Source organism: Branchiostoma floridae, chromosome 15, assembly GCF_000003815.2.
Source record: "Branchiostoma floridae strain S238N-H82 chromosome 15, Bfl_VNyyK, whole genome shotgun sequence".
In the NCBI taxonomy this organism is placed as follows: Eukaryota; Metazoa; Chordata; class Leptocardii; order Amphioxiformes; family Branchiostomatidae; genus Branchiostoma; species Branchiostoma floridae.
Window position 1 is genome coordinate 4135841 of NC_049993.1, and position 19482 is coordinate 4155322.

The following is a 19482-nucleotide window of genomic DNA, read 5'->3' on the forward strand; positions in this document are numbered from 1 at the left end:
AGGGGCGGTCAATAAGTAATGCCCCTGACCCATTTCCCATAGCAGGAGATTAATGAAACTTGGCACAGTTATTAGTCTTTCTCTTCATAGGAATCACCCAGAGTTATGCATTTCTCCCATCGTTTGATGCAGCTCTGGACACCCTTTTTGTAGGACACCCCAGGTTGGTCCTCCAACAGATGCCTCATCAATGGCACAAGAGGGACGACCAGGTCTGGGAGCTGTTTCCACAGACCATGTTTGAATTCAGGATGCCAGCATTTTACAAGGTCATATGATGGGGCATCATCACCATAAGTTTCTTTCATTTCATCAAAAGTCTTCTTTGGTGTGCATCCTTTCAAATACAAAATCCGGATCACTGCGCGACACTCAACTGGTTCCATTTCACACCTGGTCCATTTCGCACCTGACTCAGTTCAAACACCAGTAAATCAGAAACCACAATTAGTTCAGAGCTGTTTTTGCAACATAACCTATAAAGATATGAATCATTACACACACAAAATTTCATTTAGATCAGACAACTGGAAGTGGGTTAGGGGCATTACTTATTGACCCCTCATACTTTTTTTTTGTGCAGTGGTGTGTGTTGTCTCCAACTCTTAACAGTCCAACTCTTAAGCAGTCTTAACAGTATGTACAAGGATAGAGTTACTAGGGTCAAGGAACTACATCTAGTCTGTTGTACATTGTTTTGGCTAAAGGCTCCAGGCCTACCCAAGCTTCAGAATGCTATCTTTCAAGTTGGATTCGGCTATGTATACATTTCTGTTTCTCGTATTTGATACAATTGTCCTAATGATCCTGAATAGACTAATAGTCTCCATGTACATGTACTATTTTAACATGTTTATAACTACACAAGTTTATATATTGAACTGCTTCTCTTTGCTGCATTCTTATGTACAGAGCTGCATAAAACTGGAGTAGGTCTGTAATCTATGATATGTGTATTACAACTTTTATTTCTATCAGTGAATCTTCATTTGCAGGAAGGCAGCTAACACACATACAAATAGCTCTAAACCCTGTCCCCTAAAACTGTGGTTGGGGTGAGGTGGAATGATCTACAGGTAGGTCCTGTCAAATTACATACAGGAATAACTCCCTCCCATTCTCTTGCATATTTATATACAATCCTCAACAAGAAATCATGTTGGTAAACATCCCTGGGCACAGAGGCAGGCTCACAAACATCCCTAGCTAATATAAGACCAAGCCTAATGCACCGAGCTTCAAGTTTAACCAAAGAGAAAGGGAGTATACAACCACCCCTTCAAGACATACAAATGTACAAAGCCATTGCCAGTCTTGGCACTTGTATCCACCAGCACCAGCAAGACTATTGGAGTACTGGTGGAGCGCTCCTGCCTTACTGCTACAAGCCAAGGGTCATCTATAGTCTGGACTCAGACATTGCAAAACAGACCTCATGGGGGGACCTTGTGCAAATTAGCCTCCCCCTGATTTAGACGTTGTCAAACAGGCCTTTAGATGGAGCCTGTGACGCATAGCCTATGCCTGGATTCAGACATTTGTCAAACAGGCTTTCTGAGGAATCTGCGACTCATACTCATAGCCTCTACCCCTGATTCAGACATCGTCAAACAGGCCTTTAGGCGGAGCCTGCGACCCGTAACCTCTCCCTCCCGTCCAGCGGGACCCTGTGGTCTGCCGACTTGACCTCCCTGGAAAACACAACACATCGTTAATTTTATCATTTAAACTGCAAGAGTTTCAGCCCTATAAAATGCTATCAGTGCCAGGGTAGGCCTCTGACCTCCAAAAAGAACCCCATGAAAAAGCAGAAGTCCATAACTTCCAGGGTTTGTGTTCTAGACACGCGCAAAGCTGCTACTTTGAGGGAAAACGCTATACATGCATTGTATACATACATGTACTAGCCAACTGCTGCCTACCCATGTCAGGGACTCCCGCAGCAGTATATTAAGATACTGGATACTACCACTCTACATGTCTTTTTCAGTTGGCTAACCAAATTTTTACCATGCAAAGAAGAAAGTATTTGAAGCACACAGACCTGCTTGGGAGCGTGTGTACTTGGCCCGATCAAACTCCTCATTCTCAGCAAGGCTGTCATCATAGTCGAGAGGCTCCGAGTCCTGGGAAAATGAACCAACCACATTGGGTTGTAGTTTAGATTTGCTAACAATAACGTTGGAAAATATTGTTGCTGTTTAGGAGAGCTAAATTAATCCCAGGGTCAAATGCTTTGATTAAGTGAAAGGTACAATTTTAGTAGCCTCCATCAATATCTATCCACCTACGGCACCTAGCTACATAGTGTTTTTGAGAGATCTCTTGAGCGGCAGCCCCCAGGTATCCACAGTTTAGATAGACAGGAGTACATTATATTGTTGAGTTGCAGATATCTTTGGACACATTCTTTTGGGGTGGCAGATTTCATATGTGACCTGGCTGACTGTTATGTACTACAAGGACAACTCCTTTATTAGCTGAAAGTTGTGTATGAAAACTAGCAGTAGAACTAGAGAACTATTCCATCTACTGCATCGGAACGTAAAAAACAAGAGAGATGTATACATGCCTTGAGTAGCTCCACCTGTGCACTGTCATCCTTGTCGTTCACACGGCTGTACTTGGCTGAATAGACAAACATACATGTAGTATGAACGTATCTGTGAGCACACGCACACCTGTGTTGTCTCACCTCAAAACCACACATTGCCGGTGCAACTCTACAATATTACAGTGGGGAAGAAGCCATGTGTAGGTTGGTACAATGACAGATTGCAAACAGACACATGAACCTTTTTTTACCTATTCTATTATGTCCCAAAGAAGTGAAAACAAACTGAAAGGTGCATTACATTTACCTTGTAGTATGAGCATGGTAAGAGGGCGTGTCACACTTAATTGGAATGGATTTACCAATATTGCAGAAACACAGCATGTACAGGGAAAGTTGCCGAAGAGGGCTAAACTACAGACTCAGCAACAAGAAGACAACTTTTTAAAAATTATTCAGAAACAGGGTTCTAGCTAGTGCATTTTAGCGTAGTGGGCCACTACGCTAAAATTCGTGACCACTACGCTAAAATAAGGGCCACTACGCTAATTTTTAACTAGTGTAGTGGTGCTTTGCTATCATTTGCTTGTTCAACAATGTCTAATCAATGTCTGAACAATGAAAAATGATGATATGCCTAAAGATCAATAAATAAATAAATAAATAAATATGCCATTCAAAACTGACCAAAAATCCTTCAAATTACATGTGATGTTAACTTTTAACTCTACAATGTCAAAATCTCACTGTGGAAGGGCCAAGACCCCCCTTCCACACCAATCTCCTGATTGGTCGCTTCTCTACAATGCCATTCCCACTACATTAAAATGAAATCCTGGCTAGAACCCTGAGAAGGAAAACACTCCAAGGAACAAGGAAACAGGATCATTTAGTATGATTTACTACACTGAAACATCCCATTGGTTAGTAGTTAAGTTTTCACATCACAAAATCACCCACAAAGTGAAGAGATCAAACACTGCAATGGGTGGACACATCTTTCCACAGGTGCAAATCTGTGATGCACTAAAAGAACATCAGCTGTAAGACAGAAAGAAACTCTACCTAGCTGGGAAGCAATTCTGTGCAGCAGACTGGATTCTGGAGAAATGAAGGAGGGAGGGTGTTGGACTTGTGGTAGGGAGTAGGGCACATTGAATTTACATATCAATATGTGGTGTGGAAAAGGGGGATGTGAACAGTTTGTACGAGACCACATCTATGAATGCATTATGTTGGTGTGAGAGAAAGTGTGGAAATATGCAGACTGGGCATGGGGCATGCAAAGTTGCTAACATAAAGCCATATAAAGGTTTTTCAATATAATGCAATGCACCTTCTTTGCAATTAACATTCAATATCTGCTAGTCATATCTGTAATACAGTTACATACCCAAGATAGCATTTAATGTTTGCAAAAGAAGTCAAAGGATATTCAGAATATTTCTTGCAGAACAACACAAGAAGGGGGTATATAATTATAATAAGTTAACTGACTTTGAACCAAAAACAAAAGTAAAAGCACAAGTAAACTAAATGGGAAAGGTAACTAAATGTCAACACAACTTAGAAACAAAAGCTAAGAATGAAGAAATGGTATCACAATGGGAAGACGTGTTGGGAGATTACTACAACACACAACATCTGTTAGATCACAGCATCATCCAAGAGACAAGTACCTTTCCCATATAGAGCACCTGACTTCATACTCCCTCTACCTGAGTCACTGTCACTGGCATCACGGTTCTGTAACGAGCCCACACGGTCTTTTGTGGTACCGTAACGGTCTCTCCACGACTGGAAATATACATCATAAGATAATTGATTTAACTGTACAGCAATTAGCTCAATGTTGAGCCTACAAATTAGTACAATGTTGGGTACATTAAAAAAAAACGAAATATAAAAAATTCCAAAAATTGCATACATTGCACTTCCTATTACACAGCTATTTCTCTGAATAATCTGAGCAGAAGAAAGCTTTTCTTCTCTGCAGTTAAGATAACCTTTGCATCCATCCTTCCTTACCTTTCTTCTGGCTTCACCATCTTCAACTCTCTGCCGTTTTCTCTTCTCTGAAAGTATACATTAAAGGACTCTGAGTTGTAAGATGGGGAAAATCATCAAATACACCTTCAGAATATCTATATGCAGACACACCTGCATTACATGTGACACACAGCCACTTACTAAACCATACAGCTTCTGGAAAAGTCTTCAGCATGACAAAGGGACATAAAGAACTAATGTGCTATCCAACTAGGGTGAGCCTGTTGGACAGAGCTGCATTGAAGCATGGTGTGGAGACTAGCCGACTGCTACCAACCCATGTCAGGGACCCCAGCAGCAGTATAATCAAATACTCATACAATCTTATACAGCAGGTCTGTGTTTTTTCCCTCCTTGGATCTCAAGGCTTTCAGTAAGACTTCAAGGACTTACCTCTTTTAATCATCTCCTTGCCCTCCTCAATGAGGTCAGAGGTCATATCATCATCACCAATAAACTGCTGGAAGCCGAGAAGTCCCAGACAACGGTTGCCAACACTGAAGAATGTCCCCAGGGCAACAACGATGACCAGGATAGGGTAGTAGATGTAGAAGCCATCAGAGAGGAAGGAGATGACATCCATGTGGCCCATGATCTAGAGGGGGAGGGAGGAAATACTATGTTATGCTTGTCCATAACTTGAGAGCCCTATAATTACTCTACTTCTCTATGTTGCCTTCCCACATAGACAACAAAAATTTCGTACAAAATGGCCTCTTCTGCATTAAGTACCTAATTCTTAGCTATCAAACAGGAAGAGGATCATCTTATACATAATAACTGTCGTTTTGAAATGGTTCAAGTAGTTTCATTGCTTGTTTGAAATATATCATCAAAGAAAAACATTTTCTTGCATCAGTTCTACTATGAACAGGACATGTAAAGCTATGAACATTGATTGATTTTCAGTTCATGAAGGTGGTGTAAAGTTCTGTGACTACAAGTACAAGCTATTTTGCAATATGATGAATGTGACTCTTCATTGTTACCGAGGTGTAAGCTGTCTCAATCTCCTGGTCTTCATTCCCTGTCACATGTTTGTCCAGGTGGATCATACCAAGGAAGTTCAGACACAGGGGGGGAGTCAAGCGGCACAGTAACCTGTGGACAGAGTAACAAGATGATGACATGGGGACCAACTTTGTATTTGGGTCCCAAAGATGACAAAAATACATAAGGCCACACCAATTTAATTTCTTGGTTCACGGATTCGCTCGCTCCTATTTTTTGAAAAAAAAATTAAAAAATAAAAATTACCACTCAGCAAATTTTCACCATTAATGAAACCATTCACCAACTTTCTGGTGTAGCAAAAACTGACACTACTTTTGTAATTTTCAATGAACAGGTGCTGTTACTGTACAGTAATAGTGTTTTTGTACTTTTTTCAAGCTGAAAACTTTTTATTCTTTATGTTTTGGATTAGCCCTTACCTTTACCCCAACCATTTTACAATTTTTATTTTTATTTTTATTTCGCCCTCTCGCTCCATATTTTTTATGAAAAAATCCGTGAACCAAGAAATTAAATTAGTGTGGCCTAATAGACATCAGAAAAATATGCATATACCTTGACTGATATATAGACATTCTTTTACTGGTTGTACTCCTAACTTTGATCAACAGCTAGGATCAGTTTACAGTTATGAAACTACACCTGTATTTGGAAAATCCTTCATTGGAGTAAAAGCTCCATCATTGGAGTGACTTGAATCACTTAGTAATAAAATATCTCTATCATAAAATTGACTGATGTACATCAAAGGATTTTAGAAAACTCTCATAAGGCTACCGTTAGTTACATTTCCAAACCAGGCCTGGTTGGGCTGTTTGTGGAGACAAAAAATAGAAATTTAAAGTACATGTAAAAATATACACAAATAATGCCCACAACTATTCTCTGTGTAGTTTGGTGTCTTTAGTATCATCAGGCTTTTAGCTAGGATTTTATAATAGGGAGTCCAAACTTATCTGTGAGTCGCGGTAAGTGACTATTGTAGGGGGTCTGGGGGCATCCACTCTCCATGGTGCAGAGTTTTTGATGATTTCAAGTTAAAGTAGTGCATTCTAAGGTATGCCAAGAGGCAAAAATACTGTTACAGATGTCACAGTAGAAGACTGTGACCACAGATGACCTGGTAGCATCCCTGGTCAATCAGAATTTCATGCCTGTCAGATGATTTTCTCCCCAGTACAGGGCGTCCAGGGGCATCAAATTTCTTGTTGTTCTAAGAAAAGTGCGTCCAGATGACGCGTTGACGCATGCCTGGCTAAAAGCCTGAGTCCCAAAAGCTGCTCTGCCAGGCCCCAGTTTGTGAATGTGATATATAGGCCTTAGACTACGTACATGCCACTGAAGAGCAGGCTGTTGGAGTCAGTCTGGTGGTACGGTGCGATGTAGTAGTAGTTGAAGATGCGGATTCTGAACACCGTGAAGTAGACACACACGCACAGGTATGTGATGGTCAAGCAACTAGCCAGCTGGAAATACGATAAGAGTTATCAACACAAGCATACAAAGCGAATGCCTATAACATGTGTCTTTGAACTGTTACTTGATTCAGTGGAAGTGAAGCACACAAATACAGTCAAACCTGCCCGAGCGACCACCTCTTCTCAGCGACCACCTGGCCATTTCGACCGCTTTTTCTCGGTCCCGATTTATTTTCCATTGACGTAAGCATTAAGCGACCTTTTCTCAACGGCCACCTGGCCAACGCGACCGCGACCGGCCCAAATTCGGAACCATAACGACCGCATCATTTTCAAAATTGAGGTTTTCATCAATTTTTGATGATAACTTAGCGCGATTTTGTGCCGAAATGGGCCAGTTTGCGTCGGATTTTGGGGTTAAATTTACAGTTTACAGTGTGCGTGTTGTATTTGACATTAAAGACCTCGCTTCTTTGCAGTGTGCTTGCTATTTGCCATTAAACACAACGGAAACCATTTGTACTTTGTATCGGTCATGTTTTGAGTCGATACTCTTCTCAGCGACCACCTGTCCAAATCGACCGTTTTTTTCCGGTCCCCCGTGTGGTCGTCTTGGGCAGGTTTGACTGTACATTAAAAGTTGTGATATCCAAAACATTATTAACATAGACAGTTATATTGTACACTTTAGTCATTACAGACGTAACAGAAAACACCCACCTCAATGTAAAAGTAGTCATAGTTTTGGGCTGCAACATTGATGAAGATGGCAAACAGGGAGAGGACAGGCTTCTTGTTGAAGAAGGTGACCTCTGACCAGATGACCACGAAGGAGAAGATGGCAAGGATGACCGTCAGGACCTTCAGTACCCAGGGGCGCACCAGGCACTTCCAGTACCATTCTGGGGACGGACGGAGGTAAAATGCAGTAAGTTAGTGCAGTAACATGCTTGATTACAGAGTTGAGCAGCATCTCTGATTATCATGGAAAGGTACAGACTGTACAAACCTGGGCAGGACAGGTGTAGTTGTCCCTGAATCCATTGTTTTCAGTAAGACAAAATAAGACTGTAAGTGTAGATAGGCCTGATGAGCCCTATGTGTCCTTAACTTGGTAGATTCCTAAAAGAAAGAGGTTTCCTTAGTCCCCTGCTTCGATATACACAAATACACCTACAGTTATACTTCATCTAACAACCAAAGGGATGCAGAGGAGAAGCTACCTGAAAGCCAAAATAAAATCATGTAGGACTTGGTGTTAAATATAGAATACAACACGGTGTATTCCGTATCACCCAAGGTATCAGCCCGACGGCGGGTCGGATCGCCCTACGGCCGACATATTTTATTTATGTCATACCCACCTGAGAAAACCACTGTTTTGATGCGAAATGCGCCAGAAGTTGAAAAAATTTGTTGCCCTCGAAAAAAATTGTAATGTTCCAACGTCCGAATCAGGTATTCGAACTTTCGATGGCGCCGTACTCGGCCCACTCGAAACAGTTCGATTTATTCGAATGGAGCCCGTGTGATAACCCCGGGCCGTACGGAAAGTTACCAGCCGGTCCGGAACACCCGTATCGAACGTTTTCGCGTCACAGGTATGACATAAACAGTAATATCTGACCTACCCACTGTTGGTGTGCAGATATGCTTCAGGATCCCCGTGTAATGTTGAGGGAAGGTTGAACGGAACCGTCTGTAACAGAAGAGAAAGTGAGTTACAGACATGGTATGGTGACTCGTTTCTGTCCTCTTGTCTGTTCCTAGGACTAGATAGATGTACGTCTTTCATAATCACTGGATAATCACATGTACTCCTGAAACAAATTAATTTACAGACAGACAGCAGATTTCAATTCATATTTCCAGAGATAGCAGAGACAACAGTCATCTATAACTCCCCATACTGCTGTCAACCGACCAGAATCAAGCACAGACTGTAAAACCTATAAATGTATTCAACTGCCATCAGGGGTTACCTTGAAAGCTGTGCCTGTCTGAGGACATATTAAAGCTGCACAAGTCTTGAACAAGTACTCACCTAGCCTGATTAAATCTTGCTATAGCAACCCACCTAACATCAGCCAGCCTCCAGTTACAGCCCCATACAGCAGAGTTTGTGTTACACAGGCTAGTACTCACCTATCTGCACATTTCTCACTCTCAGCGATGTCCTCCAGCCCAAAGGCCCTCTCCATAAGGATGTCCCACTGGATCTGTGTGCGGTGCTGACTGGTGACGGCGCGGATCGTCTTCCTGTGCAGCGCCACTAGATCCTTCTCTGACGGGATACTGGCGGAGCGCCCGTCGGGATAGTCCTCGTAATCATCCATCCCACGGTTCAGTCTGCCCTGCATGTCCTCTGGAACCTGCGTATACAGAGGTTGTTTAAGTTGCTGCTTTCTCAAAGTTTACACTGTCACTTTGAAAAAGATACAGAAATGTGCATGTTAGTATCAGTAAGGATAACCTTGCACTAGGCAGGCATAGAAAGGAGGAGTGGTTTGATTTTTGTCATTCTTGAGAAAGAAGAATATAGTCAACACCGGTGGAATATCATAGTTTCAGCCAATATCAGTATATCCATTATTTGCATATTAGTAAGGAATAGATTTATCATTTTAATGATAATGTCAGGCAGGAGAAATGACAACACTACAAAGGGGAGCATGCTACCTGAATATTTCCATCGCCATGCATGTAAAGCCTTACTTTATATTCAAAACAAACAAGTTGAGAAATGATGCATTCAAATTCATTAGACTTTCCAAATCTCTGATTTTCATTTTATTGATATCAATGTTAGATTTTGCATGACACATATTCTAAAAGTTGTAGAGAGAAGCAAACCCTTTGATGTACCTTTCTCAAGATGGTGTCCATGTACTTCCTGTGGGGATGGTTGTACCGGATGGCTTCAGAGGCCTTTGATACCTCCTGTAAAATATAAAGATGGGAATTACTGTATAGTGCACACACACTCTTTTAAATGGTCTTGGACAAAGTTCTGTTGTCTCATTCTTGAATCAATAAGGAAAAATCTAAAGCATTAAACAAATGATTCTACTCCATTCAATTCTATAAAACCCAAGCATCTAGAAATTTCAATTAGCTCTAATTTTTACCTCCACAAACATCACAAACAACAACACCTATTCCGGGACAACCATTAGTTTTTACCTCCAGTATATCTTCTAAAGTCTCCTCTGTATCGGACTTGTCCGTGCTGAGTTTCGCCACCTGGAAGCGTGTGTACGCCAGAAGCTGCTCCCGATTGGACGACGTCCAGCACTTCCGCGGCACCTCCACCAGCCCGTATCCTAGCAACAGCACCAGCAGGAACAGGCCCCAGGTGTTGCTGGCTGTGATGCCAATCATCTTCAGGCGAGGCCTGGGAGGGGGAACAAAGGATCAAACTGTATCCTAGCAACATCTGGTATCCTAGCAACATCTGGTATCCTAGCAACAACTGGTATCCTAGCAACAGCACCAGCAGGAACAGGCCCCAGGTGTTGCTGGCTGTGATGCCGATCATCTTCAGGCGAGGTCTGGGGAGGGGAAACAAAGGATCAAACTGTATCCTAGCAACATCTGGTATCCTAGCAACAACTGGTATCCTAGCAACAGCATCAGCATGAACAGGCCCCAGGTGTTGCTGGCTGTGATGCCAATCATCTTCAGGCGAGGCCTGGGAGGGAGAACAAAGGATCAAACTGTATCCTAGCAACATCTGGTATCCTAGCAACAACTGGTAACCTAGCAACAGCACCAGCAGGAACAGGCCCCAGGTGTTACTGGCTGTGATGCCGATCATCTTCAGGCGAGGCCTGGGAGGGGGAACAAAGGATCAAACTGTATCCTAGCAACATCTGGTATCCTAGCAACAATTGGTATCCTAGCAACAGCATCAGCAGGAACAGGCCCCAGGTGTTACTGGCTGTGATGCCAATCATCTTCAGGCGAGGCCTGGGAGGGGGAACAAAGGATCAAACTGTATCCTAGCAACATCTGGTATCCTAGCAACAATTGGTATCCTAGCAACAGCATCAGCAGGAACAGGCCCCAGGTGTTACTGGCTGTGATGCCAATCATCTTCAGCCGAGGCCTGGGGGGGAGAACAAAGAATCAAACTGTATCCTAGCAACATCTGGTATCCTAGCAACAACTGGTATCCTAGCAACAACTGGTAACCTAGCAACAGCACCAGCAGGAACAGGCCCCAGTTGTTGCTCGCTGTGATGACAATCATCTTAAGGCAGGGACTGGGCAGAGAGAACAAAGGATCCTGTACCAAACTGTATCCTAGCAACAACTGGTATCCTGGCAACTGGTAGCCTATCAACAACTGGTATCCTAGCAATGACATATCTGCTATATTCATATCCATTGATGACTTGATCACCTTTATTCATAGATTGAACAATTGCCCCATTAGTATATTAAAAACTACAATGCGAGATAATTAATGCACATACAACCAACAATTCCACATGAATCCATCTCCTAGAATCTCAGAGAGAACAAAGTGGTCAGTTAAGTTCAGTGGTATCAGACTGTTATATCTCAGTGGCAGTTATCAATGTATACTATTAGCATTCTTTTTGTCCTGTGGTTCAAACTTTTTACAAATTACTGACTGAAGTCCCTTTGCCAATCCCAAGCACAAAACAATGAAACTCAGACCTCTGAGAAAGAAATGTTGCTGAACATGTTGTCACTCATTTCTGCCCTAGCTTGAATTATCAAATACTGTGGTCTGTTCACATATCAGTGACTGTATTTCTAGGAGAAATACAGTTAAACCTACTGAAAGCATTCACACTCACCCATCAATCTGCAGATCAGGTCTGGCCGCTACGTAGATGAGCAGAGCCCCAAAGATGAGCAGGTAGCTCCCGTAGTAGATCGCATTCTCGATCAAGGCAGTCTTGATCTTACCCTGGATGGTAAAGTCTCCTGAGGTGGCGTAGGACTGCATGAAGGGCAGGATCAACCTGGAGAAGTCAAAGAGAAGAAATTTTATATCTTATTTCATTTGCTTTGGGACAGATGAGGACAATATGGCCCTCAAGTTAGTAACTTATTTTGACAGTGCCACGTACAAAGTACAGGCAGAAGGTAAATGTAGTATTTTACCTCCCCGAAAGAAGTCAGGTACCCATTTATACACCTGGGTGAAGTGAGGAAGGTTGTGTTAAGTGCCTTTCCCAAGGGCACAACGTCAGGGGGTTGAGTATTGAACTCGGGACCTCTAAGGCCCAACACTCTACTATATATAGTTGTGCCACACATTATGCCATCATCAAATGCTCTAAATATGGCAACAAAATTTTGATTATTTTCTAGAATATTGATAATACATGCACTTGTCTGTCTGACCTCATCATATACTGTACAAAGGAAATTTGAAAGAAAAAAAACACAAAATGTTTATATTTATTTTAAAAAAAAGCAGCATATGCTTGCAGAATAAAGTAAAGTTCTGGGACTCAAACCCAGGACAGGGTTCTCCCCAGAGAGTGGAATAAGGGAGGCCCTCCACTATACTCTCAGCCAGCTCCACTATACTATTTTTCAAATTTAGTGTGTTTCTTCCCTATTTTCTTTGTTAGTTTTGCTAAGATTAATGACAATTCACAGATTTTTGTACCAAGTGACATCACTTTTCCAGTCTACATTGTCTGCAAAAACTTGTGAATGAGCAATGATCAAAACAATAGTAGTTTTGCCACTTCACAACAAAGGAATAACAACAGTATATTATACTTGTAGTATTTGACACCCTCTGTCATTGCAAAATGAACCCATTTTCATGAAAGTGCAGCGCGTTGGTGCGGGTTATTTTTGCCAGCCCCTCCACTATACTAAAAAATTCTGGGGAGAACCCTGCAGGACCTATATCTCACCATGTGAGTATCTGTGAGGTCCAGTACACCACATGCCACATGTTGGGCAGCACATGTTCCTGTACGTAACTCCAGGGGACCTGACAGGTGGGCGTGTCAAACAGCGCGTCCCTCCTGACCAATGACTGATCATCGTTTACCGTGGTGTTGATGCTCGAGGGGGCGTCGGTATAGGTATGGTTGGCATGGGGGGTGGCATTTGTAGGGGGGGACAGGATAGCGGCAGGGGTGACAGGGGGCTGTATGCTCCCCAAACAGATCTTGTAAAATGTCTGCAAGAAACGTAGAACAAAAATGACTTTGAATATCATAGCATGTCTACACATTAGCATTTATAAATACCAGGTTTTAAATACTTTCTTGGCCAGGTTGCTCAGTGTGGTCAATACCTTGAAAGGTAGATAGTTACTGGTAATGACTTACATGTAACTGAATATAATTTACTGGTAACTGGTGATAACTTACTTGTAACTGCTAGTAACTTACACAAACTACACATTATAATTGGTAGCAACTTACTTGTAACAATCAATGACTTTCATTAATTGCTGCTAACTGGTAGCAACTTACTTGAAACTACATAGTAACTTCTACTCGATTAGTTACAAGTAAATGGTAATAGCTTCAGACAACTGTTAACTGAAAGAACTTACAGTGGAGACATCCAGTGGCAGGATAAAGATGATGATCATAGAGAAGTACCAGGCTACCAGCGAGGCCAGCGTCACCAGCACGTGCTGACGGCGGATGTTCCCGTACTTGTGCAGAAGGTACGCCGCCAGGCAGAACACGCAAATAACCTGCAAACGATACAATTTCATATAATATTACTGTCAGGCTTTTACTTTTTAGCCAGGCATGCGTCAACGCGTCATCTGGACGCACTTTTCTTAGAATAACAAGAAATTTGATGCCCCTGGACGCCCTTACACTGGGGAAATCCTTGACAAGAATGAAATTCTGATTGACCAGGGAATGGCAGGGATGCTACCAGGTCATCTGTGGTCACAATCTTCTACTGTGACCTCTGTAACAGTATTTTTGCCACTTGGGAAACCTTAGAATGCACTATTTTAACTTAAAATCATCAAAAACTCTGCACAATGGAAGGTGGATGCCCCCAGACCCCCTACAATAGTCACTTACCGTGATTCACCAGTAAGTTTGGACTCCCTATCATAAAATCCTAGCTAAAAGTCTGATTACTGTCTATTGATGGCAAAATAAGACTCCCCGTAAAATAAGACTCTTGATGGATGTACATATGGATGGATACAGCAGTCACCGTAAAGTGAAGAAAAATCTTTCTTGTTTGGTAGAGTATATACTGTACATAGCAAGTGCAACATGCATGTTTATTTTATGTGCAACATATTAACATGACCATGGCCAGGTTACACTTACAGACACCACTTGTGACTAGAGGTTAGGTGACATACTGGAAATCTCCTGAAAGTTTTCAAATACCTTGTCTTGTCAAAGGGATGTACCACATAACTCAAAGAAAGGGGTTATGTTCCTTAAGACTGGGGATCCCAGTTGTATCCTGTTTTAAGTGTTTGATGTGCGACCAAAACTTCTTGGGGGAATCAGAACATATAGAGAGAGTCTACAGCTTTTCTTATGTTTTCAATTTCTTGTATAATATATTATTAGCAAAAAAATTGTGACGTTATTCAATCCCCCTCCTGCGATCTTCCAACATGGACCAATCTCACCTCTACTGCCAGCGGAGCCACACTCATGGTGATGATGTTGTCTGCTGAAATCCTCTGTTGTCTGTTCTACAGCTGGTCTATCTATGTGGTGCCACAGGCTGCATGGCAAAAATAATAAATCAATTATCAATTTATGATGAGGCAGTACAAAATGTATTTTCTTTGCTTATTTTGGCTACTTTTCAGGGCTTATTTTGTAGCGGGCAAACACTTGGTATACTGGTAAGATAAATTTACACAAGGGAGCACTCATCTTTTGAATAAGTTATCATTTTATGCTTCTGATAATATTGATAATATTCATCATTGATAATATTGTCTGAAAATATTGTTGTACAAACATAATGTTGTTTTGAATTATGATTTTAAACCCATAAGTTTGGATGCAGTAGATCGTTAGAAATTGTATATGAAACTGTAAGACATGGCTAAATCTGGTGCATTTCCTACATGTACAAGAACATGATGATGGGTCACACTTGGGGCATGACATCATTCTCTACTGCGTGACGTGGCCGCCCCCCCACCCCCCTCCCCTGTGGTTCACATAGATATATTACCTCATCATTTCAGATTGCGTAGGACCAGCGCGCCTTGTCGTTGTCTATATCTCAAATTAAGCCATCAAATCATACTGGTTATAGGACATATATTGTAAGCTGCGAATTCAAACCATAACGCACCATTTTGTGGAGCGTGACACCTGTGCTCAAATCGTACGTAAACAGCTGACAACGCTTGAGAGCAAACAAAATAACACTATTTGTCGACAAAATCAAAGACGAACAGCACTGAAATATACACATTTATTTCCACCTTACCTTTACATTGCTTGTTTCCAAGAAGGACTGTCCGATTTCACTGCATGAAGGCAAATTTCTCGTTTTTTCATCACCCCATTTTTCTTTTACCGGCCATTTTCTGACAACAATATCACATCTGCGAACGATTGAGCGCATCCACACGCAAAGATTGGAATACTACAGAATCATTCGAACCTTTGTGCCTAACATCATACTTAGAAGTCAGAATCATACTGAAATAATAAGTTAACCCCATAATAATTCTGTAGCGTTACTAGCAACAATTGTAAATTCCCACAATAATATTTTATACAAATCGATACATCAATCTCGGGGATGTTTGGATGCCGTGCAAGTGGCAAGTATTTTTGGCAACACCTCAGTGACGGAGCTCATTAGGCAGCACCTGTCACAAATATGTATGTGACTGGGCAAAACGTGGAATGTTCAACGAATTATTTATTGCATGGCATTATGTTTTTTTTAACAAATTGAAGTAGACATTGTAAAAATGATTGGAAGTGTTTCTAATTACAGTACAGTGGTCACATAGCCTGGCTAAAATCATGCTCCTACTGGCTGGCCCTACATACATTGGACCCTTCCAGCCGAACGCGATATCGAACAAATAGAACCCCCTATTCTATTTCGAATACTCGGTCAAAAACAGCCCTAGTGGGACAGGAATGGGCAAAGAATAATGCTATGCCTTTTTTTGTTGAAGACTATACCGACCAAGTATTGTTGTTTTGGGAAGAGTAGGCGCTACATAGCATTACTTTCTTCCTGGACATGATGCGCATGTAAAGCAATGTTCGTAGACTGGAGACGGGACACCGCACTAGCGGACTTTGTAGTAGTGTCTTATATTTGACACGTGGTACAAGCTCCCTCTCCGCGAGTGACCGAGCTACTTTCTTCTTAATTTGGTTTTTCTCCTGAGTATGTATGCACATGCCATGCATGCAACAAACGCGGTAGAAAACCTGTCACATATATACGTATCCAGCTTTACACCTGCATCCACCGCATGTCAAAAACCGGGCACTCCTGCCCACAAACAAGGTAATATTATGGAGCGCCTCCCGCTTCCGCTTTGACTGAAATTATATCACCCTTACCGCAACTATATACGTCCCCTCCTCAAATGACTGTACCCAATGGATGTAGCCTTCCACAAAGAATCCATAGCATTTTTCTGTCGCCCGTTCTGAGAGGATTTTAAGGCCCCAAAAGCTAAGCCGGAGTCAGTCGGTATCCTCAGCCTAATAGCGGCGGGGGTCACGTTTTTGCAACTCACGCCGTTTTTGACCGAGGTTTTTAAATAGAACCCAAGATCGAACAAGGGGCGGGGCTTTTGGTGTTCGGCTGTAAGGGTCCATTGGCGCCACCTAGGAGAGAGTCATTAACCCCACCTAGCGACAGTTAGTGTAAACACAGGCTAAGTAGTCAGATACCAAGAGTATCGTCACCATTCAGGAAGAAAATACCATACTGAAAAAACATTTCAGTTTCAGCCAATGTGAAGTTTTATTGCCCACTAAATGCTTCTTATCATCCACCAGTAATGTTACTGCTTCTGCATTCATGGAAATTTCCTTCTTATAAAACTATAACAAGATTCTGTAGATCTACATTTTCTTTATTTGAATTTACCACATGCAAAAACAATATACACCACCCCCAAAATGTACAAATAAACAAATAAACTTTGAGACAAAATTAAATTTCACAAGACAAACTGCAGTGGTAATTGCAACTTTAATGTGACAATATGATCACTGATAATCATTGATATTCTTCGTGTTGTTCACATAATTATGATGTTTCTGTCCTTTATTGGCATAGTTTCATAGATTAAACAAAATTATGTTTCATAGTGTTTTTCTGTTTTTGTCAAGGGTTCTAGACAGGGCTCTAGCCAGCTCGACATTTTTTTCCGTCAGGCAATTCCCATTGTCGCGAAAACACTATTCCAGGAGTTTAATAGAGAGACTGAACTGAGACCTTGAAAAACGGGTTTTAATGAGATTATCGTATGCGAAAGGGCACCGACACACATTATCAACAATCATAACAATAGCAAAACAAACAGTGTGTGGCTTTTACGGCCTGTAGCTTCCACCAAGGAGCTTTTATCAGATTTTTGTCCGTCAAAGTTGACGGATTGGTTTTAAAATTTTTCCGTCACACGCAGCAAATTTCCGTCAATTGATGGAAAAACGGACGCTGGCTAGAGCCCTGGTTCTAGATAAACTGTGTCACAAGTCAATAGTAAAAAGAACTGCATCACTGGAATGGTAACAGAACTTGATTTTTCCACCATGGCCTTGGTAAGACAAACTGTGATCTTGTCTGAAGTCAAATCTTGTCAAATGGTAGGCACTGATGAGCTGCATTCATGGTGTATCAGAACCCAGAAAGTTTGTCCAATAGCTGCCGTATCATCGTCCTTATTTGGGCATTTGTCATGTGCTCAGAACTGGCAATGGCATTAGCCACCACAATGGTGTCCTTGGGAGTCTTGGCCTTGACCCAGATACGTCCGTTCATCCCCACAGCTGTCTCAAATGGAACATTCTTCCCCAGGAACTTCAGGATGTCACAGTTGGGAGAGAGTATTCTGGGCAGGTTGAAGGGGGAGTTAGGTTTTAAATTACTTTTTTCTTCAGTCACAAAGTGTTTTATATGGTGCTATTGTAAAAATGGAACAACATGTAAAACCATAGCGATGTTATCATTTCTTGTAAGAATTTTAGATTTCACATCAATAATTATAGCAAGAAGATTTGGTCTAACAGGAAACCCAGCCATCATGCCCTGGAGTAAATACCACCAGCGTTTCTGTGACATGTATAACTGATGTAATTACAGTCCAGGGCTCGAAATACCACCTGCATATGCAGGTTAGTGCAGGTAAAATTGGAGCTGTGCAGGTATTTCTGGTGTCTACTTGTACCTAACCTGCACTGGTCCATGTACTGAGTTTATACATAAATGTCCTATAATGTAGCTGTTGATAGATTGTCATTAGCTGCATTGACTGTTACTACCTATAAAGTATAAAAGAAAAAATAGCAATGGTTCCTGAACTATTTTAGTATGATCTAAAATTCCTAAATTCGGAGTGGTGCAGGTAAAATTTGTCTGGTGCAGGTAATTTTCAATGTTACCTGCACCAGTGCAGGTATGCAGAGAAAAAGTATTTCGAGCCCTGCAGTCACACCATGCAATCTTTATCAAAAAACATATAAAAAATTTTAACAGAGCTTACTTTTGGAGACATCTCTCTCTAACCATTAGCACATGGACACATCCAAACTATAATATTCAAACTATATAAAAAATATGTAATAAAAAAGGTGCTTTCTTAATCTAGTTTGGCAGCAAGAAGATCCTGCAATGAGATACCTTTAAAAATGTTGCAAAAAAAAAAAAAAAACATTAATCCTTGACAACTCACTTCCTGACCAGGTTGAGTGAGGTGTGTACCATGAAGCCCCCGTCAGCTGGGATGACCCCGTACCCACTGCTGTGTCCTCCTGAGTCGATACACACCAGCTCTGGCTCCATGTCCTTATTAGCTACCAGCAGTTTGGCAAACACAAGGTCACCGACCTGTGGGTGGGGGTACAAAACACTAGAGTCATGTGTGTAAATGTAATAAAGCCAGAATATACCAATACAATGTAACCCAATATGCAGGAAGCCCTCATATGCCCAGAGTTGTTGTGTTGACCACCTGGTGTCACTAAATTCGGTAATGCATTTTATGTCATACCTGTGACGTGAAACGTTCGATACGGTGTCCCGGACCGGCTGATAACTTTTCGTACGGCCCGGGGTTATCACACGGGCTCCATTCGAATAATCGGACTGTTTCGAGTGGGCCGAGTACGGCGCCATCGAAGTTCGAAATACCTGATCTCGGACGTTAGGACATTGCTGTTGCAACACGTTTGGTTCGAGGGCACCTAATTTGTTCAACTTCTGGCGCATGTTGCATCAAACCATGGT

General features: G+C 41.8%; 2 protein-coding genes across 5 annotated transcripts in view; both read right to left on the bottom strand.

Annotated features, from left to right (window-relative positions):
• Positions 1–558: 558 nt before the first annotated feature.
• Positions 559–15651, bottom strand: LOC118431874 (G-protein coupled receptor-associated protein LMBRD2-like). Of its 4 annotated transcripts, none has more exons than XM_035843283.1 (19): positions 15484–15651; positions 14663–14760; positions 13598–13744; positions 12945–13216; positions 11865–12032; positions 10219–10429; positions 9901–9975; positions 9181–9407; positions 8667–8734; positions 7756–7937; positions 6950–7083; positions 5593–5704; positions 4997–5198; positions 4583–4629; positions 4234–4351; positions 3620–3655; positions 2573–2628; positions 2045–2126; positions 559–1691 (listed from the first exon to the last, which is right to left on the bottom strand). In XM_035843283.1, exons 2-19 carry the CDS (start codon positions 14687–14689, stop codon positions 1597–1599), a joined length of 2259 nt encoding a protein of 752 aa, XP_035699176.1. In that variant the 5' UTR covers positions 14690–14760; positions 15484–15651; the 3' UTR covers positions 559–1596. The 4 variants fall into 4 exon arrangements, with proteins under 4 accessions (XP_035699176.1, XP_035699178.1, XP_035699177.1 ...); XM_035843285.1 differs by having other exon boundaries at positions 4273–4351; positions 15484–15650; XM_035843284.1 differs by lacking the exon at positions 3620–3655 and having other exon boundaries at positions 15484–15649.
• Positions 15652–17586: 1935 nt separating this feature from the next.
• Positions 17587–19482, bottom strand: part of LOC118432466 (exosome complex component RRP40-like) — a gene marked incomplete in the record, with an annotated part of 9064 nt that continues 7168 nt past the window's right edge. The window contains 2 exon segments of the mRNA XM_035844049.1: positions 17587–18088; positions 18929–19083. Coding sequence (XP_035699942.1) covers positions 17875–18088; positions 18929–19083 — 369 coding nt within the window.